This window comes from Drosophila subpulchrella, chromosome 2L (assembly GCF_014743375.2).
Source record: "Drosophila subpulchrella strain 33 F10 #4 breed RU33 chromosome 2L, RU_Dsub_v1.1 Primary Assembly, whole genome shotgun sequence".
NCBI lineage: Eukaryota > Metazoa > Arthropoda > Insecta > Diptera > Drosophilidae > Drosophila > Drosophila subpulchrella.
Genome location: NC_050610.1, coordinates 21,782,327 through 21,809,057, shown reverse-complemented (window position 1 = coordinate 21,809,057; position 26,731 = coordinate 21,782,327). Strand labels below are relative to the sequence as shown.

General features: G+C 41.3%; 2 protein-coding genes across 3 annotated transcripts; one reads left to right on the top strand and one right to left on the bottom strand.

Annotated features, from left to right (window-relative positions):
* The first annotated feature begins 246 nt into the window (after positions 1–246).
* LOC119546465 (ets DNA-binding protein pokkuri) lies at positions 247–25,350 on the top strand. The gene is made up of 4 exons (XM_037852748.1): positions 247–1,165; positions 21,247–22,514; positions 22,581–23,370; positions 23,431–25,350. Exons 2-4 carry the CDS (start codon positions 21,338–21,340, stop codon positions 23,663–23,665), a joined length of 2,202 nt encoding a protein of 733 aa, XP_037708676.1. The 5' UTR covers positions 247–1,165; positions 21,247–21,337; the 3' UTR covers positions 23,666–25,350.
* Positions 25,351–25,549: 199 nt separating this feature from the next.
* On the bottom strand, positions 25,550–26,450 carry LOC119547654. 2 transcript variants are annotated; one of them, XM_037854597.1, is made up of 3 exons: positions 26,247–26,450; positions 26,110–26,182; positions 25,550–26,059 (listed from the first exon to the last, which is right to left on the bottom strand). In XM_037854597.1, the coding sequence occupies exons 2-3, from the start codon at positions 26,122–26,124 to the stop codon at positions 25,562–25,564; spliced, it is 513 nt and encodes a 170-aa protein (XP_037710525.1). In that variant the 5' UTR covers positions 26,125–26,182; positions 26,247–26,450; the 3' UTR covers positions 25,550–25,561. The 2 variants fall into 2 exon arrangements, with proteins under 2 accessions (XP_037710525.1, XP_037710527.1); XM_037854599.1 differs by having other exon boundaries at positions 25,550–26,045; positions 26,110–26,450.
* Between the last annotated feature and the right edge of the window lie 281 nt (positions 26,451–26,731).

The window sequence follows — 26,731 nt, the reverse complement described above, 5'->3', positions numbered from 1 at the left end:
TGTATTTAAAGATGAGCTTATATTTTAATTTGTTCAAGATGAAAGCGGTAAACTGCGATATATATTAACACTTGAAATTCACAATTAATTAGTTCAATCTATACTCTTACGATGTCATGAAACACGCTATTGAAAAATGGAATTTTCGCCACGAAAAGTGGTCTCCAGCCCATAGTGCGCTGGCAGCGACGCCGCTGCTTTGTTAGCCGCCTATTCGAACCGAAATCAAAACGCCAGCAAACCGCCTTCCAAATCGCCAGAAACTGTCGTGGGAGACGGACGTGCTCAGTCGTGCTCCAGAAAGCAACTAGACATTCTGCTGTAGCTGTAAATGCCAAATTAATATGTTTTAAATTGATTAATTCACAATTAATAGAATTTAACTCGTGTGCGCGCTTCGTTGAGGAATAACGGTTCTTCTCGCAGCCAACTTAACTCGCCGTGTGTTTACTTTACTTTGCCCAAGTGCGAGAGTGTGTGGATGTGCGCGAAACGGAAATAAGAAATAAACAAGAGCGACAACAACAGCAACAAGAAGTGTAAGCAAAAGTGAAAAGGAAGACGAAAGAGGAAATGCTAAAGTACAGCAGCAGTAGCAGCGACAACAACAACAAATACACGAACAAAACGCCAGAGTGCAAGTGCATCGCGTGAGTGTCTTACAGTGTGCGTGTGCGTTTGTGTGTTTTAGCTTGAGCGTGTGCGTGTGTGTTGGTGAGGCGGCGGAAGTAGAAACGTTTGACTTGTTCTTCTGCTCTTCGCCTTCTTTATTTGCTCCGCTTTGCGGCTGGCATTCGTCGCAGAACGAAGCGAAAATAAAAACAAAAACAGAGAGCCAGGATTAGCCCCAAAAGCACACAACCACCGCCCACTGATTACCCCCCACGAGAAGGAAACACAAACAACAATGGCAACTTGGCGCGACGCCCTCTTCGTCATCGGCAGATAACAACAAGAAAAACATCGCATTAACAAAAACAAATACAACAACAAAAAAGCAGAGCGAAGCAAAAAGCTAAAGCATTCTGGGATCTGGACATATCCGCTTCCGCGTTGCTTCTGTCGCAAAAACAGCTCAAGAATCGAATCCGAAGCCCAACGCAAACAGACAAAATCACTCGCTCACCTTACAGTTCGTCACCACCGTGCACAGTGGAGCAAACAGGTAAGATAAGGGAAACTATTATACCATATAACTGGAATATATTCACTAATTTATGGGTAGAAAGTATTAAAATAATATTAGATTGGTTTAGAATAACTTTTATATTACCCTAAATCTGAATAACTAAAGTATAATATGCACTACATCCTTCATAAGGAATTTGTATTAGAACTACATAAATTATACTTATAATAGATTTACTATCAATTAAAAAAGAAATTCCCCAATTATTTTTAGCTTTCAATTCTGTTATTCCAATATAGAGTGATATTATTCGAATGACCACATATATAACATGAGGAGTTCTCAAAGCATAAAACGTTTTAATTAGGCTAATAATTTTTCATTAAAAATAAAATATATTATGGACAATACACTTGTAAGAAGCGTAAAAAATAGTATTTTTATAGACTTTAAACTTGACAAGGTCCGAGCCATTAAAGGTTTGTCTTGATTCAGAGTCAACAGATATTTTCCTTGTATCAGCCCATTATAATCTTTGCTTTATTACGAAATTGTTAAGACACCATATTTTGGTACATGTATTTCCCATAACTACGTCACAATGGTCATGAAAACAGAAAACGGTCTTGTCTGAGCAGCTGATAAATAATTGCTCCACCTTAATCTGCAGTTTGTTATCTGCTAAATATGACTTCCCCACTTCGCACCACCCGACGTCTTACAATGTTTGAGTTTTTGGTCTCTGGTTGAGGTCAACAATTTGTTGAGTCTACACGTGTAAACAGATAACTTGGGGCTATATTTGGAGCGTACTATATAGACGAGACTCTCGGCAACAACGGTTTATCTAAGGTTTTATTTGATTTATTTGCATGTTATTTTAGAGGATCTGATTGTGGCATTTTCATTGGGGCTTGTTTAAATATTAAGAGTTACAATTTTATGGATGTCTTGGGAGTGGTTTCATAGTTTTAATTATTATTTTGCTTATCAGATGGGTTTTATTACTATAAAATTGAATTTTAAAGATTGTTTAGATATTATTAACCCTATGAGTACATTTGTGACTAATGACTGGAACTTGTTCTTAGAAATCATGTGGTTGAGAACCACATGTAGATAGCATAGTAAAGTAATTATATGATATGATAGTAATTTCTCTTCCCAAGCTATTGTGTGCATTCCACGCTCCACTGCTTTCTTAGCATTCTACGATACGAACAAGATCGATTCACTTGGAATATAGCTTTTCCTACTCACATTCCACTCCATATTACGGTACCTGGGGTGCTTTTCGTAATGCCTGTTGCATCATATTGCCTAGTCCCAAGTTTTTCGCCTCGAAACTAAAGAAAACGGTAATTATCGAGAGCCCAGTGCATGTTGTACTGCATATCGGTATGCTATATATGCTATATGCTATATGTTATAGAACCGGGCAGTTGCAGTTGGGAGTGATTCTGTTCGGTTCACGAGTCTCTTGTTGCATGCACTTTTCTATGGAAGTGAAGTGAAACAAAAGCGGAGCGTTGAGCTCCAATTAGGGTGACTCCGACTTTGACGACTCTGCTGGGCAAGCGTCAGCGAAATCTTATCGCATTGGCGCTTTGGTGAAAAGAAATATTCACACTCATAAAATACATACATATACATATAGGTATATAAAAAAAAGTAAAACAGCCAGCAGAATTGTGTTTATTTATTTGCCTTTGCCGACCGACGACGTCGAACAAATCAGCCAAACAGTTCCTGCTTCTGCCGCAGCTATAAGGTATACGTATGTTTGTATGTATATATGGTGGGTTTTCAGGGGGTTTTGGCGGGGGGTGCGAACTAGACACACACCTGATCGTGCGCCACCTCCGTTATTTTATATTTTTTCTAGATGAGAACAGAATTTACGCCAATAAATTTCATTATGTGCAAAACAAACACGCACAATAGAGGTAAAGAAAATAGTTCTAAAATAGTGGGAAAATTTAAAGATTTGTTTGTGATGGGAAAATGTTTAAGTTTTAAAGTTATGAATTTTTGATTTTTAATTATTAACATTCAAAAATTTTTTTCTTCGATAATGTAGTCTCTATTCAAATTTAAAAAAATGTACTTATGTTTTTAGTAGGATTAAAAAAATGTGATTTGTTTCTTTTATTTAAAAAGTATTATCTGCTTGTTACCTACTTACCTGGTTATGACTGTAAGTACGGATGTATTAAGATTTGCTTTTCAAAAAAAATAAACAGTTTCTCTCTTCAATTAGCGGGAAACGAAATAAAACTTGTAGAAGCTGCGATTTTGCTTGGCGGTTTTCCTTTCCTGGTTCTCTCTTTCTCCGCCCCCTTTTCGCCCACCCCCCGAGAGACTTGGCCTGGTGACCAGCCGGCGGCAGAAAAGCGGCAAAAGCAGCGTAAATACAATAAATTAAATTCACTTCCGCATTGCTTCCAACAACAAAAAAAAAGCGCAAAGAAGCAAAAACAACGTAATGGGGAATGGTGGATGGGTGTGTGTGTGTGTGTGGGGCGAAAGACAAACGACGTAAGAGAAAGAGCACAGCAAGTGCACGGAAGCGAGAGAGCGGGTCAAAAGTGTTTGGGGTGAGGGAGCGAGGGAGAGGGAGCGGAGCGGAGACAGAGAAAGAGACAGGCGACGATCGCAAGAAAAAGAGGAAGGTGGAGGAGCAAAGCAAACAGGTATAAAAACTGTTGATCGTGGGGTGGGGAAGAGCGGGAGATGGAGCAAGAAAACATCGACCTATTCCCTCGCACTCACACACACACACTCACTCGGCCAGCAACTGACTCACTCACACTCACACGTGCGAATCACAGCCCAGAAAAAACAACAAAGACAAATACAACAAATATAAGCAGCGGCAAAATAATGAAGGAAAGAGGAAGAAAACGCCAAGCAGCAGCAAAAACAACAATAAAAAACGCCTTAAAGCGGCTGAGATATTAACACAAAATGCCGAACAAGCAAAAAGTGCATGCCAATGTGTGCGTGTCGCTCTCTTTTTTCCAAGTTTTGTTAAAAAAAAAATCAACTATTAAATACAAGTTGGAAAAAACGACATGACAAGTTCTTAAGAAGGGTCAAGTATTTGATGTATAATTTGTGATTAAAGTGGAACGAATTGTGTTTCATAGCCCAGAAATATTTAGTATAATTTTAGGTTCACCACAATTGTTTTTCATATTTTTTTAAAGTCATTTGTGGTAAACCGCAAAAACACCCCATTTGTAAAATTAGTGTCACATAAGGGTTAAGGTCTTAAAGAACTTGCACACTGATAAATCAATGCATTCTGTTGTGGTCTTCTTCTTGCCTTTCCTTCCTCTTGCTTCCTCTTTGCTGTGTTGTTGGGGCCAATGCTTCTTCTTGCCATTTCGCTTCCTTTTCTTCTATTTCGCTTGCATTTGTTGTTGCTTTCGGCAACTTGCATGCGGAAGCTTGCATTCAATACAAATGCCATACATTTACATACATACATATGTACACACAGAGATGCATTAAAACATATACAAACAGACAAACATATATTGTTGTTATCGCCCAGCAGATGTTGCTATTGTTGTTGGCCGCTGTTTTTGTACATTTGCATTTATAAAGCAGCGAACGAACCACTTGTGCGTACTATACATCCCATTGTAACCCATTTTATAGTGCAACGAAATCACACTAACCTGAATTTGCCATAAATGCTGCCAGCTTCCATTACGTCGTGTCTCAAATTCGCTAAAAGAAATAAAGAAAGTAGTGCAAAAGGCAGGCAAGAGAAGCCACAGCAGCAACAACAACAACACTCCAATCAACGATCGTGCGAATTTGCCATTAAAAGCGGTAAAATATACACCCCACCTTCCCCTTCCCCAATCACCATCTTCTTCTCTCCGTCTCTCTCGCTCTCTTTCACCTGGCAACAACGTGGGTAATTTTTGGGTTTTTTAGGAGTGGGCCATTAAGGACGTATAGTGAGTGCACAGTGGGAATATCTATAGCGCTTGCTCACAGGAAACTTTGACATTGTCTTAATGCCAATGAGATCATGCTCGGAACAAATCCAGCTTTCAGGAAATGAATCACAATGTTATTCCCGATTCACATTTCCGAGTAATGCAATTTATATTATGTGGTTAAATGATAGAGAGCTAATCCGTAATTGCTAGATCATTTAAAATGCGTTTTTTTAATATATATAAACGTTTTTGATTGTGTATAGGACATTCCAAATTGCTTATTAATATTTTTTAAGATTTAATTTTATAAAAACCATTTATTCTAATAAATACCCTTAAATATTTTTAAAATAATGAGAGATATAAACAGAAACAAGCTTATATTACTAGTTTGTATGGAAAAAAAAGTTATTACCGTAAAAAAAGTTAATAAAAGAATTATATTATTACTACAAAATCTTATTGGGAAGAAAACTGCATTCTCCTGCTTTAAAAAATGTATTTCCGTAACTCCATGATGCAATCTACTTAGTTCTGCACTTGCATCTATCCAACGATCTCCACCCAACTGGCGACCCATTCATCTTGCACTTCTGACAATTTCCCGCAATCTTTTCTCACGATCATCATTTCCCCATGTTTCCCAATTTCTGCCCGCACCGAAAACCCACTAAAACATAGTACACTAATACTCGTATTACTCCACTAGTGCGATTTGTTGTTGTTGTTGTAGCCTGAGCTGGCTGGCTTCGGTTATTGCTATCTCTATCGCAACGGCCTATACCCGTCTCTTTCGCTGTCTGAGTAACCTGTTGTGTGAATTATGTTACGAACGTAACGTGTTTCAAAATATAGGAAGTCTTGCTTGAGTTATAATACTCCGCTCAACTCGACTTTGGTGCTTTAACGGTGACTTGCTATTATCTAACTACAAAGAGTGGTGGGAGAGGGAGAGGGGGAGAGAAAGAGAGGGAGAAAGAAGCGAACGAAGCGAAGCAACAAACAGAAAAAGCAAACACACAAACAGCACAAAAATATTCGCCGCACTTTGGTGCAGTTTGTGTGGCACATTTTCCTTTTGGCACACATACGGAAAAGGAGAAAGGGGGGCATAAAACTAGGGGGTACAGTGGGGGTGGTAAAAGGGGGGCAAAAGTACATCAAGCAAGAAGTGGAGTAATGTTGTGGAAAGTCGCTTTTAAGTCGTCGTCTGTCGATGCAACACAATTAGGTAATTTTCCTTCTTTCTTCTTATTGAACTCCCATGGGAGGAGTACAGGGGGGAGGGTTAAGCCCCCAACCCCAAGGGGGGCATTGCGTGGTGGATAACGTAACTGTTTTGGGTGCACCTAGCTAACACTGATGGCGTAACGCCAAAAAGGAAGTATCCGTAACGCTTGTCTATCGCAAGAGATAAAACCAGAGACGGAGAAACAAGGAAAAAATATTCGAGCTGGAAGAAAAAGAGTCGACGGTACGGGGGGCTCGAGAGTTACACACCCAAGTTTTATGGCCTGGTAACAAGAGATACTTGAAGCGACCCTTAATACGTCACAGTTACCCATGATTGTTCATTACTGTCTTTATCTAATACAAAAGGTAAGACTAACTGCTCGGAACTGATAAATGAAATATAGAAAAACTTACAAAAGCACTGAAAAAATTGAAAAAAAGGTTCTCTTGGCAGTCAGTTTCTTAATTCTAATAAACTTCTTGAAAACGAAACATTTAAAAGTTAGAATTTAATTATACATATTATAAAACATTTTATCCCTCATTTATAATAAATACCTTACCTTTAAAGGCCTTTTTTTCAAATGAGGAATTCAAATATTTGTGGTTTTGTGATTATCTGGATAATCTGGAATAAGAAACCCTAACTTAAAAATATGAATGGTCATTTTTTTTCTTCACTGTAACTATTCGGAGTGGTAAAGACAATGGTAAAATACAGAATAAAAATCACTACCTGTAGGAAATCGAACCCGCAACCCGGCAACCCTCAACTTTGACCTACCTGTTGAACCTCGAACAATGAACTGAGTTGAAAGCGGAACAGGTTCGCAACTTTGTAGGTGGTCCCCTGGCAATAATTGTCACTCTTCAGACCCTAACTGTGCTCGACCCTCTCAGCCTCTCACGACCCCTGGCAACTAGCTCTCGATATGATCCCGACCTAAATCGACCCCTCGACTTGACCCGAGGAAACAAAACGCACAATGAAGTTTTGGCATTTGGCACTTCAAGGAAATTGCATTCAAAAGGCGGAAGAAGGAAGAGGAGTGAAGCCAGGGGCGTTTCAAAAACAGCAGGCTCTCCACTGAGAACAATGCAGCAGCTGAGGTTCCTCATCCTCATCGTCATCCTCCAATTTTCCTACTTCAAAACTCAGCGGGCAGCGATGAGGAAATTTTGCAATTTATTGTGCCACACTTGCAATGAATTATGTACCAAAAGTGAACAATAGTAGATTGTTTTTAAGGGTGTTTCTAATTTGCGAAAGAATTCTACCATTTTGGAACATTTTCTATTGATTACCAACTATACTTTAAAAAATTCAGTATGTACGTACGTTTGTACTTATTTCCCCTTATCATTACTCTTTCTTAAATCGCTATTTGGCAAATCTTTCATAAATCAATTAGATTGGAAAGCCGATAGCATAGATAACGAGCCCCGAAATTCCTTTTTTCGGAACCCACAAGTCGCTAAATCCTACGTGCATTGGTAGTATATGTACAAACAGGTGTGTGTTTGTGACTATAATCAGTCGTTTGGTTTGGCGCTGACTGATAAGGGTGCTGGAAAAAAAAACAGCACGGAACCAAAGTCATGTGGGTGGCAAAGGGGTGGCAGTAGGTTTGGAAGGGCAGGAATCTAAGGGGCGGTGTGAAGAGGTGCCATAATGTGTTTGCGATAGAGCGTGTGGGCTTTGGGGTGTGGTGGGCGGATTTTGGGGAACCGGAAATGTCGCCAGTACAAGAATTTACGCTTTTGCTTTGTGTTCGAGTGGCGGTAGTGTGTGGTGTTTTTTTTTTGGGGTCTTAATTGATACAGTAATCAGTCGGCTATCCCTGTCACATTTACCATTACCTCTTTGTTTTTTTTTCACCATTATTTATTTATTTTTACTACACTTCTAGTTATACAATGCACAAACATACAAATATAGTTCCTTTTTGGGCACACGTACAATCGTAAAATGTGTGAAAAGAAAAAAGAAGCTACCAAAACAAAAGTATTTCGGTTTTATTTTTGGTTGGATTTTTTTTGTGGCTTTTTCTTTTGTTTAATCATATCGCTTGGTATTCACAAGTGTTATTATAATGATTGCGATTGTTGTTGGGCCGAGAATATTGGGCTGTTCAATTATTTACACCTTGATACGTGGAGATACGAGTTTGGAGATTACTTTATGGCTCCTTTGGTCAGGGCAGCACTTCAAAATGCGTTCACGCAATGGTGGAACCGCAAATTATAAATAGGGTTCCCAAGGTCGAAAGGGGTAAAATGGGGTTGTTTCAAATATTCAAGCTGTTGGGATTTTTTTAAGGATCTTGACCGTTTATTTATATCCTATTATTTGTAATAGCTTTTAAAATAATATCATTTTTTTCTTTTACTTTCAGGTAATTAAACATTACGTAATCTATTGGATTTGGATCTCGGTTAGGTTTTCTTAAAAAAATATTTGTAAGTTTTTACACAAATTTTTTTTGTAATTTCTAGTAACATTTAAAAAAATGATCTTTACTATCATAATAAGTAGCATATGAGCAATACTCCGTAAATATCTGAATATTTTCGGCCGTGAAGTTATTTGCATAGTCATTTCAAAGATCTAAACAAATATTTTTTCAGCTTGGAGCATTCGTATTAGTCGGGATAGAGTTCCTCTAAAAAAATTCATGGCACATCAAAGAACACTTGGCAGTTCTCTTTTTCCAACTCAAGGAAGTCAGTTGTCTCTGCTCAAGTGGCAAGGAATCCTCTTCCTACTCCTCATCCCCAGCAGGGCACCTAAGTCGAAATTGTTTTATTAATACTGGAATTACAGTTGAGAAATTGTCAAGCGAACGCCGCCCTGTCTGCGGACCAAGTGTCAAATGAAACGACAGCCTCGAAAATACCCTCGGGCCAGATGAGATGAACCCACAAATGAGGGGATTGGAATGGGATGGGCTCCGAGTCAAGCAGGAGATTATATTATAATTTTCCAAGTAAGGCAAACACGAATTAAAACAAACAACAAAATTGACACGAACAGCACGTAGCGCAGTGATGTTGAAGGAGCTGGAAACAGAAGCGGAGATTCAGATTCCTGAACCGGGGGCACTCTCCTCCTCTATTGTCGCCAAATTCATAATTAGCAGCAGCTTAAATGAGTTCTTGGCCGCCGGCAATGCGCAGCAACCTCAAGAGATCCCCAGATCTTAGAGTGGGGTCTGTCTATTACAATTGTTAGTTCTTGGATTGCCGGATTCTGGGTATTCCTCTTGTTGTCTCGTGTGCTGAGTGTGTGTTGTGGGTATTATTTTTTATCTCATTAGGTCGGTTTGCCACGTTTTAGTGGCTACTTAAGAGCAACTTGCGGCATCGCCAGCAATTGTTTATTATTATTGTGCCCACACTCACTCTGATGCCATTGTCCGTGCTTATCAAGCTTTTGCTTCTCGTCCCCCGTGCATATATATACATCATCTATATGCGTTTATATATTTATCATCGCTATTGTGAGCTTGTGTAAAAAACAATCTCTGGAGAAGCCTTTTCAAAATGTGCGCTCCGCCTGCTAATCAGCTCTCCTAATATAACAAAAGTAATAACCCAAACTATCGAAGTGCAGTCGGGAAATTCCGCCTGGAAACCGAAATCAAATTGGTTGTAACACTTGAGGAACTGCTTTTAGCCCCGCCTCATTCTAAGTACTTTGAATGCAATTGATTGATTGATACTACACGTTTCCTTGATGATTAAAAATCAATAGGTTCGGGAGGTGAAACAGCTTTACAACGTTTCCACTGAGTCTTGTATTTCCAGCTAATAAATTACTTATAATCTTTTAAATTCAAGAATTCATTTGTAAAGTATTTATGATTATTAATTATCCTTAGTTACCAATCTTCAAAGAAGCTCGAAAAATTCCCAAAAGATGACATATAATATAATCTCCCTGTGACAATCCACTGTTCAATTGAAAGCTGTTCTAGATTATATATTTGTTTTAACGTTTTATCTCAAGTCCGGTTCCGTTTCGAACCGCTTTTTACGATGTTTGTAATGCTCTGCCCTTAATCAATAGTTCCCAAACCCCATCGTTTAAAGATATGGCCAATTTCCTGAACTGAACACGCTATAACGCATTAGCTCATGAATTCACGAATTACATATCAACAGCGATTATGTACTTGTGATTCCCACAATCGAATTGTCGGAGGAAGTGGCCAATGGTAGTGATGATGATGAAGACTTCTCATGCAATTGATAAACAATTCTTCCTGCTGCTCCTCAACGGACTTGGCATTTCCTTGCCTTTGTAGATGTTTACAACCTGTAGACGTATGGTATTAACTTACGCGCACTTATTCTTTATACGATCGGTTTTTTCCTCTTTTTTTTTGCATTTCCCTGTTCCCTGCGTCTTGTGGAACCTGATTGTGATTATAGACAAGCGTCAGCGTCTCTCGGTTTCTGTTTTCTGTAGCTTGAACATCCGCTTCCGCATTTATTAAGTGTCTTTCCACGACGTCGCTTAAAAGTTAAGTTCAGTTCGGCTCGGTTGGGTTGAGTTCAGTTCGTTTAGAACGTTTTTACAATTCAGGTTTGGCGGGCTAGAGCTCTCGGCTTTGTTTTTTCTTTGCTATTTTTGCCGAGTTCTGCCCGTTCTCCTCTGTAATTAAGATGCGAAGCGCGATCGTCAAAGTTCTTTGGCTCCGAATGCGGTGAAGAGGAGGAGGAAGCGGCTTCGCCATGCATGCCTAGATGTTAGCTATGTATGTGCTTGATTACTAGTGCAAATACTAACTACCGGTTTAGATGCCCGACCAGATTGTGTGCACAAAAAGAAATAGCCCGACGATCGAGTCAGCAAACGATCATTTATTGCACACAGAAAAAATGGGACTTAAGATCAAGAATTTGATCTTGACAATGGGAAAGAAATGGGGACATCATTATACATATTGATAAAAGATGTAGTTTTGACCCTGGCTTCCTTGATTATAGCTACCATTCTTAAGGTAGAGTTTGATTATATTGTATTATTATATATTATAATATATTCAAAAGATATTTTTCCCACAGTGTAAGTGGCTTAGCTAGCTGAATCGTTGTAGTTAGGTTGCTTTTTCGCCGGACTCCGATCTAATTGCCCACAGGAAGCTGGAAGATCAGGCCGATCAATAGTCAAACCACCGGAGCAGGAAGTCGCTAAAAGTCTTTCTTCGCTGGGAAGACTCGTGCAACAAGTAAGAAGTGAAGGGGTAGTTGTTTGAAAGACTGAAGTCGAAGTCTAGTCAGATTGCTCTATGTATCTATGCGTTATCTTATCTGCGGAGGGGGCATATTTGTTATGAACTTACTGAAACTCAAGCAAATCGTAAACATTTCATAATACATATAAACATTATGGTGGAAGTGTGCGACGACGGATAGCGGAACATGTTGTATCTTTTATGTGCTCTGTCTATTTCTGTTGGCCTTTATCAGAGCAGCGACACCTAAGACAACAAGTAATCCTAGTTTACAGATATATATCGCCATGTGAAGCGCCAAAGGCCTCTCTGTAGCAGGTGTGTGCCGAGGACGGGATCTGGAACTGGAAATGGAAATGGGACTGCGACTTGTGGATCTTATCAGCTTGATGGACAAGGTTCCTTTAGTATTCTTTAGTCGGTGTGTTGGCGGCAGAAGATTGTGTTGATGGGTGGCTTGTGGGTGGTTCAGTGATGATCTTCGGAAATGTTTACTTATGAAATTAAATGGTATTTAGCACGGGGATCAGTGAATGAGTATACTTAAGACCTGGGATTAGAGTATTGAAAGACATCCTATTTAAGGGAAATTACTACATAGCGAAGATATAAGATTCTTACATTCCATTATCCTACTAAAGTAAGGATCATTCCTTATATCATATTATTACTTAATCGGAACCATATTCCTTCTGCCCACGTACTAGTCACTCTCAATTTCCCTACCTCCCCTTGCTATTTTCCCCACTTTGTTCAATCTAAACTCTACTTAAGAGTATTTTGTGGTCTTCAAACACGGAAGCAACTCATGTCATCCAACTCAATTGAACCCGTAATGACCCCGACCCCAAGCAAAAAAAAGAGACGCACATGACATGTCCACTGCCCGCTGGTGCCTCCCCTTTTTCCTTTGGAATCCCCGCCAGCTTGACAACCCCTTTCGATATAAGAGGCAAACATTAAATTCTTGCTGCAGGCAGCAGTCCAACAATGATGATGATGATGCTGATGACTGCCTTATTAAGTTAGGATGGTGGGCAGGCCAAGCATAGTGGAGGAGGGGCAGAGAAGATTGATGCAAGTGCGAGAAAATCGCAAAGAGTTGAAACAAAAACACAGATGCGACTAATTGAATGTAATGGGCACAAATGATGCGGTTGATGCGGTCTAGGTCTATGAGCAACCAGCTCCTCACCAGCAAACATATCAATACACTTGGAAAAATAGAATTTAAAGGGTCTGAAGAATTCGCGATTATCTAATGTTATTATGGGCTAGAAATCTAAAGAATTCGCGTCTAAAGAATTCGCAGTTTGCGTTATTTTACTCGTTTTCGATTTCCCTAATTGCTTTTTTTTTATTAAACTATCATTAATTTTTATTTATTTTATTCCCTCAGTGCATGTATAGCCCCCTTCCACCATCCCCTCCCTTGAGCAAAAACTAGAATGATTTTGAACTCTTGTCTGGGCGTTTGATGAACTCATCCATCGTATGGAAATGAAATATCTGACTGGAGATCTCTGTCATCTTTCTCCCTCTCTCGCCTTGTGGTTCTTTTTATTTCTTGGTAGTTAGCTACCGATTCGATCATAAGCATTATGATAATGATCATAGTGATGATGCTGTGCTTTTGCCCCCTTGTTTTCCGATTGTTCCAAAGCTCATTATGAAGTCGGATATCTCTCTAGTCATGAGAATGATCAGCATAGAAGAGATGTGTGGTTTTTGTTTTGTGGTTTGAGTTTGAGTTTGCATATTTAAAAAATAAAAAAAAACAAAAAATACCGAAAAGGTTATCGAACGTTTGATATCATTAAGCAGTCCATCTCGCTTCCCCTTTCGAGACCCGACGAGCATATACAGATGAACAATGAGGCAGCAGAAAGAGTTCCACAAAAAAGAGGTGGAAAATAACAAAAACAAAAAAGGATCGACTTGAAGCCGAAGTTTGAGCTACATTAGAACAAACACGTCACGTAACGCCTCCAGCAGCTGTAGATCTAACCATCTCGTTCTTATTTCTTCTACACCTCTCTTTTTTCCCGATCGAGCAAAACAAAAGAGCTCGGAGCTAAAGCTGAAGAAGAGGAAGAAGATTTTAATGTTGGCCAGATCTTGTCGCCCGATCAAAAGAGAAAACTACAGTATGGAAAATTTTTGGATTTTAAAGAATCAATAATATGAAACCATAGGCTTTTAAAATCTTTAATCTTTAGTCTTTACCTATCTGATTGATTTTTTTATCATGATCAGTTATAGGGATCTGGAATTTACCAGACCTTAAGACCTTAAGTTAGAACTCCCCTAGTTAGGCATGCACAACTGTGTTAGAAGTTCTTACTTTCTGGAGATCCCTGTATTTTAATGACCCAACAAAGTGTTAGGTAGGTGGAAGGGAATGGCCTGTGGCTCTTCTTTCTCATTTTTTTTAATTTACAGCTACCGCAAGGCTTTAGGTCTGGGACCGATTTAAGATCGGGGTCTTAAGCTTCTCCAAAAGTGCGTAACGATGATTGATTTGCCTGAGCTTGAGCTTTGAGCTTCCCTTGTTTTTTGAGGGTCTGCTCCCCAAAAAAAATCCCAAATAAATAACAATAAAACAAAAGAAAACTGCCTAAGGCGTTTGAGCTGATCACATAAACTGACGATCTAGACAGAAAATGAACCGCAGACATTTGGTTTTATTTCCCCACTTCTTCGCATACTTTTTCTATATATTTGATTCGACTTTTTGCTGCGAAGAAGAACCCGGAATTGGCATTTTTATTTATTTATTTATTTTTTCTTACTTTTTTCCATCGTATAGGTGGGGGGTACCAAAATACCAATACTGCCAAGCGAAAGCAAACACAAATAGCAAACACGATACGCTCACGCGCTTGTTATGCACGCTCAGTAGCGTCTATAAGTGTTGGAAAAAAGGGGTATTACGGGGCGTTTCGGGGGCTAAGGTAAATCAAGAGTTACGAGCGTTGTTGCTGCTTCTTAAATATACGACGACGAGTGTTGCCCGCTGAGCAGTTATAAAAGCAAAGCAGGTCGTTGACTTAGCTATTTCGAATTTTGAATATCTTTTTTTATGCTTATTAATTGAGTATTTGATATGAACGAGCAGACATACACACATAAGGGCATATCTGAAAGCTGAAATACACGTGCAAAATGTAAACACATCCATAGGAACAACTTGAACCCAAACCCTAAGTGAACCTATATCATTATTACTCATAGGTTATCGGTTGCCAAATGTCTGGAAAATCGATAATAGTTGGTTGATATTTATATTTCACTCTTTGGTAAAACTGATATCTTTAAGGATTCATTGAAATTTTTAAAATGAAGAATAAATTGGCAAGATAGAATGATCTTGACTGTTGATCTTTTCTTATATTACGAAATATAAGCCCTACATAGTTTATGATTCATTAAAATTCTGAAAGAAATCGATCTGAATTGTAAGACCTTTTATTGGCTGAGTGAATATACTCAGGTTTCTTTACATTTGGCCGTCAAAGGAACATCTTCTATCAACCACTATCGATATGAAACGAACTGAGACCCCCAAGTAAACTCATTGAATTACAGACAATTTGTGGACTAGGGTCAAATCCCTTGGCTTTAGGGGTTGATTTAGGGCCAAACCGAAAACACCAGCACAACAGAAAAGATGAGATAAACAAAAACCGATGCTGCACTTGAGCTCGCTCAAGGAAGACCTCATAAAAGAGATCAAATGTCAACGACAGCAACAGCACCACTATAGGCATAAGCACCACATGCCTCGTCATTCTTCCTTTCAGTTACTTCATTCCATTCTTTGATGGGTCTCGAACAGATCCGTAGCCGGGTTTCCAAGAAGTCCTACAAGATGTAAAGCAAAGTGCAGATCAGGTAGTAGGGGAAGGACGGACGCATTTCCTCATAGCTGCTACTCTACCTGATCATCACACTGAGGGAAAAGTCAATGTGGGTTCAAGAACAGGTCCTGGAAAAAGATAATGTAGTATTTCAAAAGTTAAAAACGGATTGCTTTTTCAAAATGTTTCATTTCTCTTGTTAAACTATAAATGGAAAGTGAATCCTTGAAAATAATGTTTAATTACATATTTGTTTTTCGATTCTAATTTGAAATTTTCGAAAAATATTTTTTGTGATTTTCAAAAACATTCTCAGTGTAGAAAGGGAGACAGCATCCCTCGCACTCTCTCTTTCTTGCACCTTTCCTTCGATCGAGCGTTGAGCCGTTAATCTTAATGCGCCATGGCTGCTGTCGCTTCTGTCTCTCTTCGGGTTCCTTTTTCCCGTCTTTTCTGGCTATCAGATTTTCTTATTTTCCCATCGTTCTTACTGCGCAGCACTTGATGCACACAGTATGTGCTGGACGAGGGGCGGGGAGGCGTGGGGGGGGTTCCGACGAGAAGAGGATGCGCCTGCGGAAATTACTCATTAACGTACAACTCCTGGCCCCGGCACTCGGGTGATTCACTTGCAAGCTGGAATTCCAGCTGCGTCTAGGAGTGCCGATCAAAAATGCCATTCGAGTGTCATCTTAGGGGGCTAAGAGATAGGGAAGTACTATACCATGGGATTATAAGTGAAATCTGAGCTGGAAGCGAAACTTCACTTAATATTATAACAAGACTGCCTCGATAGGAATATCTTAAAAGGGTTATCTATTTCTTGTAAATGACTTGTTTTTAATAAAAATGTATTATTCTCGGATGCCTTTACAGAGATTTTATAAAGTAGATAGGGATAATAGTGCTAAAATCCAAGCTGGCATGAACGTTTAACTTAATCTTATCTGATTGCTGTCCCACATAATCCTTTCTATTCTCTTCCATAGGAACACTTACCTCCTCGACTTCCTTATCCGCCTTTTAGATCTTTCATGTCCCATTTTCTAGCATTTCCGATCCCACGATCCCACACACGAAAGACGCCCCTCCTCTCACTCTTTTTCTTCGCCAAAAACGGAAACATTGCAAATAGTCGTAGAAAAGAGCCCATGAAATTCTTTTAACCCATTTGCTTGTTTTTGGTTTTCCAGCTTTCCTTCCACTCCCCCTGGCATTTATTTCTTTTTTTTTCTTTTCTAAACTGATCGTTTTATAATTTTCGTTTGTAATTTCCGTTGAAACCGGTTCGAGATCGTTCGCATACCTTACCTCCGATTTTGAACTACCTGTGTGCCTGAGTTGAATTCGAGTTGTGTCAGAAAGAGAGGCAGAGAATGCTGCTCTTTCGGATTCTTCTCTGCCGCGCCTCCTGCGCCGAGATTTAGAAATATTCTTTATACTCTTATTGCGTGCGTGAGACGACTCTGCCTTTCCCTCTGCTCCAAGTTGATGCACTGAACGAAATGTGTAAAAGATTTATTTGGAAAGCCACTTTTTTCGAGCGTCTCTGTTTATGGCCCCACGTTGGGCGCCAAATATTTATCCCATCAGTTTAGTTCTAATGCATGATCCCCATAGGGAGCCAATTAATATTTTTCTTTTCATTTTTCTCAGTGTGCTTCCCCAACTCTGCTTCTTCCTTGGCTGCTGGCCTGCCCCTTCCTTATTGTTGTTTTTTTGTACTATGCTGATGAGCATTCATTTGTCATTTTACTACGTGCCACCGACTCCAACTTTTAGCCGAATGTTTATTTATTTTGTGTTGCTGTTGCTGCTGCTGCGGAACATGTGTGCACTAGAATATATGATTTTATTTTAGTGAAAACTCAACCATGTGTTGTGGCAACCGAAATAACACGTAGGATCGTTTTGTATAAGTTTGTGTGTCTGTCTGTCTGTCTGTCTGTATGTGGAGTGTGCACAATCAGCAGCGGGGCATCAGCATTTACCTCTAGCTCTCTTCGAAAACAAATAGATCGGATCGGTTGTGGATCGGATAGACAGACCCCCTCTAAGCCATGTACATGCACAATAAAATATTCAAGACGATTATTATCATCCCCATCATCATCGTCATCCCCCGCCCACTTTTTCCCCCATCTCGCCATCACAAATATTTTATGTTCTCTCGCCAGCGCTCACTTGTTGAAAGCGCTTCCCGGAGAATGAGGAAGTTTCTTTTGGGGAGAGCAAGACAGTCGAGTGAGTTGGGAAGAGATGCGAGATAAATCTGAACATGTGTGCAGGGAAAACGTCTGGCCCGGCTATATGTATATGTGGGATACAGCACAGGACAAGGAAGTAGTATTGTTGGGATGGATTGTCCTAATCAGTTACAAAGCAACATCTTTTTTTTCAAAACAATATTTTCCTTTAGGATTTTTTTGGTGTTTCTAGTTTAAAAAAAAAAAAAAAAAAAACTACATTTGTAAAATAGGAATATAGGAATATAGGAATAGGAATAGGAATAGGAATAGGAATAGGAATAGCAGCACTGATATTTGATATTTCCTTACCACTTGATTGCTTACTTTTGCTGTGAACAGGGTGCCATTCTTTAGGGTGATGCTACTCCTTTTGCCTTCTCCCCAAGCTCCCCGAATCTTTACCGTCATCTCAATCCACCGACTGAGACTTGCTGCTCTCTTTACCCACTGGCGGATTTATTAGTTGCCCCATCGCAGCAGCGTCTTTCTCCAACACGGGCTGCTCCCATCCCACTATCCCACTCCCTGTTCCCCGGGTGCTGCCTTTGGAAACGGGTTTTCTGTTTGGAATGTGCACTTCCGTTTGCTGCTGCAGCAAGATACGAGAGTGGGCAATGGGCACGGCTTTCAAGTTTCGAGAGACGTTCGACTCGACCGATCCCCTGCCCCCTTTCGGCTGGTGTGCCATCAATACATTCGCTTATGTTGAAATCTTTACAGCAAACGATCACCGCCGTCATGTGTGTGTATACGTCTTTCGGCTTTCGGTTGTTTGTCTGCGTTTGGTTTGTACACATCCGGAATGGCAGTGTACTGCTGCCGCCCATGCACACCCATACACCCGAAGAGATCTCACATTTTTGGTGGAAATTACCATATTGAGAAATTTACAATTAAAAAGCTTTTCGCTATAGACTTTGGCGACTAAGAAATGCTCTAAGAATGAAATGGTTCTGAAAATTTTCGAAAGATTTATTTTTATATTTTTTTTTGGCAACCTTTAATGCAACTTTCGAAAATATCACCAGGAAGTGAAATTGAAACCAAGGTTGGGGAAGTTTTTATACCCGTTACTCGTAGAGTAAAAGGGTATACTAGATTCGTCGGAAAGTATGTAACAGGCAGAAGGAAGCGTTTCCGACCCCATAAAGTATATATATTCTTGATCAGGATCACTAGCCGAGTCGATCTAGCCATGTCCGTCTGTCCGTCTGTCCGTCTGTCCGTCTGTCCGTCTGTCTGTCCGTCCGGATGAACGCTGAGATCTTGGAAACTATAAGAGCTAGGCTATTGCGATTAGGCGTGCAGATTCCTGAGCTTCTTACGCAGCGCAAGTTTGTTTCAGCAGAGTGCCACGCCCACTCTAACGCCCACAAACCGCCCAAAACTGTGGCTCCTACAGTTTTCATGCTAGAATAAAAATTTTAACTGAAATGTATTGTTCTCATCAATACCTATCGATTGACCTAAAAAAAAGTTTGCCACGCCCACTTGAACGCCCACAAACCGCCCACAAACTTCAAAAAATCGTAAATATGATCGCGGATATCTCGGAAAATATCAAAGATAGAGAAATGGGATTTCAGATTTAGATTCCGTAGGCTTGAGCGCAGCGCAAGTTCGTCACGCGAATATGCCACGCCCACTCTAACGCCCACAAACCGCCCAAGCCTGTGGCGCCCACAATTTTCATGCTAGATAAAAAATTTTAACTGAAATGTATTGGTCTTGTCAATACCTATCGATTGATCCAAAAAAAACCACGCCCACTCTAACGCCCACAACGCTTAAATCTGTCTACCGCCGGTAGGTGGCGCATTTCAATCTCGCTCTGCTGCTTGCATATCACCATTTACCTTTGGTCCCTTTAGCTGAGTAACGGGTATCTGATAGTCGAGATACTCGACTATAGCGTTCTTCCTTGTTGAATTTATTTAGCTCGAAGTGTGAATTGTCAATCACTTAACTATACGGAAATGAAAGCGGAAGAAGCCTAATGGGGATTTAAGGTGAGGCCCCACGTTGGGCGCCAAATGTTAGGTGCCTCGTTGATGAGTTAACTTTATACAAGAAATATCAATAAGATATTTGATTACCGACAGGTGGTAAAATGAAAGTAAAGTTAGAAAATATGATATTTATTCTTCGTGTAGCGCATTCCTTAGTTCGTTGTGGTTGAACCTCTTTTGGATTTTTTTGGAACGATCTTCTCCCGCTCTTGCTCTTTTCCTCTTGTCTGCCTGCGCCGCGGTCGCTGCGGGGGTGTGTTGCTGCCGCTGCCGAAGATGCCCGCTGAGCGGTGATATTGAGAAGGATGAAGAAGAGAGGAAGGGAAGGGAAGGGACGGGAAGGGACGCGACGGGTCGGGAAGAGAGTAAGAGGTCCGGTCCAGACCTCTGCCGCTGCCTGATCCTCTGCTGCGACGCGCCTCTCGCTCTGCCGCTGCCAGTGAGTCACGCTCTTGGCTCTCCGAGATCGAGATCCCGCCGCCAGTTTGCGCCAAGTAGTGTTCGGATGCGCTTGCCCCGCTATATAATATATATCGCTATATCATCATCATCATCATCATCCGTACAAACTCACACGCACAAATAGATCGCAGTCCGTCCGTCGCGTTCTCTGTTGTTTTTGTTATTCTTGCGTCGGCATCGGAGAGATATATTATTTGTTTATTTCATCCACATCCATCGGCTGCCCCGCGACGATTATGAAGAAATCTGAATCTGATTTGGTTGGAATGCGAATATCTGTCTGAGTGTCGCTCTCCCGCTTGCTCCCGTCGACGGATCAGATCGGATCGGATCGGATAGGATTGGATCGGTATGTGTGGCGTCGGGAGTGGGATCAGAGTGGTATCCCCCAACCCCCTCATCGACTAGGTGATGTGTCCGCTAAGATATTTCGCTGGCGGAAGTGTGTCGACGAGTGATCAACAACATCCATTGGCCACATCCTTTTGCGATGGAGATTTCTCGGCAGTGAACTTTGAACCACCAGAAGAAACGAGTGTTTTGCATCCGTGCCAGAGAATCTTGTGGTAGTTTTCCATATCTCTGATTTACCTAGTATTTAAAACAAACAAAAAGTTTCGCTTGAAATTATTCAAATGGTTTTGTGTTAAGCATGTGTGTGCTATGTGTTATGGTTACTCAAGAAAGAGGATTAGTGATTAAAAAAGCACACTTTGCCAAGCATTTCAAAGGATCAAGTAGAAAAGAACATTTAAGAATTCAGTGCTCTAAAAGAATGTGAATCATGGTGCAAAACATTTACTGGGATTACTCAGAACATTGTCTTAAGCAAAGATAAATTAGACCACAGTATACGGAAAAGTCATATTTACTTCCTACTACTACTACTAAAAACGCTTTTAATTATATTTATAATTATCTGAAAGTTATGGATTAAAATATATTAAACCTAAAAAAATATTATATAATTTTTTGCATAAGAATGGATTGCAACTATGTTAACTAAGCTATATCTTTAGCCTCATAACTTATTTAATTGTTTCCGTTTTGCGTCGAAGTTCCCTTCAAATTATTAATAATCCCTATTCTTCTGTTTCATTTTTAGATAACACCATTTGAAGGCAACTCGAGTGGCTCCCACTGACCCACTGATACGGATCCGCTGACCAGGACACTTCCTTACACACTGTGGCTGCATGTCCAAAATGAAAATGCTCCCAGTACAGCTATCATTGAACTCGCTGAATCCCGGCATCTGGAGCGATGTGCTCTGGCGCTGCCCCCCGGCGCCGTCCAGCCAGCTGGCGGAGCTGAAAACACAACTGCCCCCATCCCTGCCCTCAGATCCGCGCCTCTGGAGCCGCGAGGATGTGCTCGTCTTCCTGCGCTTCTGTGTCCGCGAATTCGATCTCCCCAAGCTTGACTTTGATCTCTTCCAAATGAACGGCAAGGCTTTGTGCCTGCTGACACGAGCGGACTTTGGCCACCGGTGTCCGGGGGCAGGTGATGTGCTCCACAATGTGCTGCAGATGTTGATCATAGAGTCCCACATGATGCAGTGGCATCTGCCCAACAGTCCAGTGACGCCCACCAGTCGTTATCCCCTGTCGCCGCACAGTCATCCGCCGACGCCCACGTGGCCGCCACTGAATGCTCCGCCGGAGAACAGTCCCTTCCACAGTTCGGCTCACGGTCTGGCGGGTCATCATTTTATGGCACCGAACTCTGTTACGCTGAGTCCCCCGCCCTCGGTGGATTCCCAGGCGAGTAGTCCACCGCAGGCACCTTATCAAAACGGTGGCGCCAATGGAGGAGCAGCAGGTGGAGCAGGAGTTGGGTCAGCAAATGCTGCAGGTGGAGCAACCAGCACCAGCAATCCCACATCGTCGAGTGCCAGCAGTACCGGCAGCAATGGTTCCCAGCCGAACATTATGCCCATGAAGGGCATCAGCAGTGCCAGCAGCAATCACTCCGACTCCGAGGAGGAGTACTCGGAGACCAGTGGTGGATTGGGCAAGATGGCACCGGCACCGCCGTCCTACAGCACGGCCAGTCCGCCGGGAACACCCATACTGAAGGACATCAAGCCGAATTGGACGCAGCAGCTCACGAACAGTTTTGTGAACTCGTGGTCGCAGCAGCAACAACAGCAACAGGCTGCCGCAGTGGCCGCAGCAGCAGCGCAGGCACAGCAGCAACAGTTGCAGCAACAGCAGCAGCAGCAACAACAGTTGCCCCAGAAGCTGACCCTGGATAATACTGCTGGCCCAGTGGTGGCCCCGGCTGGAGGATCCATCTCCGCACCGACCACGCCCAGTTACATGTACAAAGCCAAAAGGGAGTTCTTTCCCGAGAACTCGGAGCCCAATACAAGTGAGTTTGCAAGACATGGAATTTCCCCAACAATAACTAACCCCTGTTCTTCTTTATCAAATGTAGATGGTCGCCTGTTGTGGGACTTTTTGCAACAGCTGCTGAACGATCGCAACCAGAAGTACAGCGATCTGATAGCCTGGAAGTGCCGCGACACGGGAGTCTTTAAGATCGTCGATCCCGCCGGCTTGGCCAAGTTGTGGGGCATCCAGAAGAACCATCTGTCCATGAACTACGACAAGATGTCGCGTGCCCTGCGCTACTACTACAGGGTGAACATATTGCGCAAAGTGCAGGGCGAGCGACATTGCTATCAGTTTCTGCGCAACCCAACGGAACTGAAGAACATCAAGAATATTTCGCTGCTGCGGCAAACGACGCCGGCGAACGGCAATGGCGGTGGCGGTTCATCCATGCCTCAAGGCAACAATCAGGCGCCCGGAAGTCCTGCTGGCCCCAATTGGAATCCCCAGCAACAGTCCCAGCAGCAGCAGCAACAACAGCAATCGCCCCAGCGTCCCGCCTCACGGAATGGTCCCATGAGTCTGCCCGCCGTGGCAGCGGTGGCAGCAGCAGCTGCTGCAGCTTATGGTCCGCCGCCCACATCGCCGCTCTTCATGCACGCGATGAACGGAGCCTTCCACTACCTTTCGGCGGCGGCAGCTGGTCCGCCACCCAATTCCCCTGCCCTGAACACCCCATCCGCCGTTGGAGGACCCGACAAGTTCCAGTTCCATCCCCTGAAGCTGGAGAATGGTTCGGGATCGGGTTCGGAAAGCGCTGGCGAGGATCTGAAGCCCACGGATCTGAGTGTGAGCAGCAAGAGCAACGCCACCAGCAACGAGGACTGCTATCCGTAAGTGGATGTCGAATTTTTATTTGTATCATTGAGCTAATCCAAACTTCCGCTCCGCAGACTCATTCGCAACGCTGACGGCCTGACGACCATCAAGCTGATACGCTACAACGATCACCCTTCGCCAGCGGAGCAATCTCCGAAGCCGGATGACCAGCAGCCAACCGCCTCCAATGCCAGCAGCAGCTCGCCCCGGCCGATGGATCAGGCCAGTGAACAGGCCCAGCCAGTGCCCATGGAAAGTGATTGCAATGGCGGCGAGTCGGAAGACTCCTTCCGGCATATGCGGCAGTAGGCGGAGCAGTATCCTGTGACAATCAACCACACTACTTCCATCTTCACCTCCCTCCTGGACACACACACACAGCATTACCTGAGCAAAAATGGGACCAGCACAACAAGCGCACAGACATATACACAGACACCCTGCTGGACAAAGATCTGGATGCCTTTCGGTTAGGATGGGTTGCTTAGTACTCAGGGGAAACGAAAATATAATCTTTGTAGAATTTGAAGACATTTCACATGGGAGTTTCATATGATAACTGGAAAAGAAATACTTTATAACATATAAATTGTTACTCAAATTCAAAATCAAAGATTACTTTCCGTTCCTTCAGTTCTTTGCCAATGTACAACGACCCGTCCGACTTTCTGTATATAGAAATCACATCTGCATAAACCAACACACAATCATACATACATATATTTTATAGATCAAGCGTATTTAATAAGCTAACCCTAAGCGAAAGCAGAGTGCATGTAATTTCTTTGTTGTAAGTAGATTTCTTGAGCCGGCGCAGCGCAGCCTTCGATTATGTGCCAACTTCTACATTTATCAAACAAACAAAAAACAAAACAAAAAAAGCCTAACCATAATCAATTATCTGAGTAATGACTAGCGATTAAGGAGTAAGAATTAGAATTAGTAGCTTAGAGCGTAAGTGTTGCCACCTTTGAGCTTTACAAATGTTGCCTCAACAATGGTTTCAAATTTATGAAAACAAAAACCAACAAACATTGTTAAAATCGAAAGAAAGTGAAGGAAATGAAATATGAAATTTGAATTGTTGGTGAAATTGTTAATTAATATACAAATCAGCATAGAAAGAGTTTTTTGTATACAACATGGCAAATTGATTTCTTGTGATAACAACAGAATTATCTTTGATTCACATTGGCTGAATGGTCCCGAAGAGAAAGAGCAGTTCCGAAAAACGAAACTGAAACAGTTTTGTGATCCTTTAACCAAGGATGGGGCTGCTCAGTCTATTCAAGATCAGCCTGAAAAGAGAGCTTTCAAAATTCAATTTAAATTGAGCCCCTAGCCCTAGATACACTGCAACAAGAAAACACACACATTATAAACATTATATAAAAAAAACATTGGCTTCCATTTTAATATAGCAATGATGATACACACAAGCATATATGTATACACATTAGTTTTCTATTATTATCATTACTTTTATTATATTATTTGTACGCTAGTTTAAGCGGCTGCAATTAAATGGCAGCCCAGCAGCAGTTAGCAGCAAATGAAGGTGTTCATTTACGCATTAACAACTTTAGTTTGTAAAACGCTTACGATCTTACCGCCACACACCCCACCACCCACTCACCAGCTAAAAACAATGAAACAATAGAAAATGTACATTTGAAGCACTTTATTAATTATATTAAACCGAATGAAGCGAGTTAGGGAGAGAAATATCATCAATGCACGTTCATACATTTAGCCTGTAGTGCAACTGTAATTATTAATTATTGTGTAGATCTATGGTAAACATAATTTTCTATTTGTTTTTCGTACGCCTTAAGTTTAAACACCGCCAATAGCTAATAATTAGCACTCTAGTGTCGCCACAATACCTGTTCTTCCATTGAAAACGTTATCTTTCGATCAATACATAATTTATATATGTATAAAAAAAGGAAACAAATTTATATGCAATAAATAAATTGAAAAGTGAAATCCGAGATCGACTTAATCATTGGGCATGGAGTTTGCTGGATATATTCAATAATTTCCTTTTTTTTAAAATTCACTGAAAATGTTTTTTGCAAAATCTTAAAAGTCGGCGTTGTTCATTGAAAAGATTTCTTAAATCTTAAACTTTTATAAATCTTGAATCAAGAATGTTAAAAGGGTATAATTATCCTAAATACTTTGGTAAATTGTTATTTGTTTTTAGATGAGCTCCTGATTGTCCAAGAATTCACGTATCATATTCCTGCAGGATTTCAGCAGGGACCTGTTGCAGCTGCGCTCATTGCCGGGAATTGGAGTCCTGGTTTTGGCCTTGACTATAGATTTATTGATCACCGAACTCTCGGATTTGGCAGGCGTTACGGATCTTCTGAGGAGATGCGATGGTATGGAGCGTTTCTTCAGCGGCTGACTGGCGACTGGAGGACGAACAGTCTGATCTTTTGGCGTTGTATTATCCGCCACAGCAGGCGGAGGAGTTGGAGGAGAGCAGGATTCGGTGTAGGATATAATATTGCTGCAGGCCTGTCGATCGTATTGGTATCGAAGGAGCAGGAGAGCTGCAGCTGCCTCCAGTTCCAGGGCACTATGGTTGGCCAAGGATGTGTCTTCCACCTCGGATTGCCTCACTGGCGAAGGAGTCGCTTGCTTGCGCTTGTTCAACATACGATACTTCATGGTTGAACTGTCGAAGAGGAACTGATGTCCTGATAGCTTCAGACCAAAGTTTATATAGCTCAAAGATTTACCTGCAAAGGGGCCATCTACTCCAAAGTTCTACCTACCAATTGGGTGGTAATTCCAGTGGCCCTAATAAGTAACCTTTGGGAAAAACAGGTAGGATTTCAGCAAACCAAGGTTGGTTATATTTCGCGAAATCTATCACCAGGCTTTAAAAGATCCTTGAATTATAGGCCGCTAGTCCTCGACACCTTTACAAGCCAGGTGCAATCCTTTTAAAGGCAGATGGTAGAGTTTCTCTGAAATGTTCTTTGAAATTTTCAGAATCTTTAAAAATGTCAAACTTCTTTTTCAACTCTGAAATGTCAAATCGGATAATAAACAAATAGAGTACATGATTCATGTCAATGTAAAAGTTTCAATTATTAAATGCTTCCATCCGTATAGGCTATACGGTATAGCATTTTTAAATAATGATAACAATTAGAATCGCAGGCTTCCAATCAAATATTTCTGCGAAGTTTTATTTGGAAAAAAATCGAGTAGATATTGTTCTTGGAGGTTAGTGTCCTTTGCTTAAAGTTTTAAAATGTGATTTTATCAGCCGTGTTTTTTTTAATAAAACAAAATCAGTTTCAAAGATCCTAGGCTTTATTTAAATCAAAATAAAGAAAAAACGCTTAAGTCTAG

Coding starts and splice junctions, on each gene's coding strand:
- LOC119546465 (XM_037852748.1), top strand. CDS start 21,338: ATGTCCAAAATGAAAATGCTCCCAGTACAGCTATCATTGAACTCGCTG. Junction 22,515..22,580: donor GAACTCGGAGCCCAATACAA/GTGAGTTTGCAA, acceptor TATCAAATGTAG/ATGGTCGCCTGTTGTGGGAC. Junction 23,371..23,430: donor AGCAACGAGGACTGCTATCC/GTAAGTGGATGT, acceptor TCCGCTCCGCAG/ACTCATTCGCAACGCTGACG.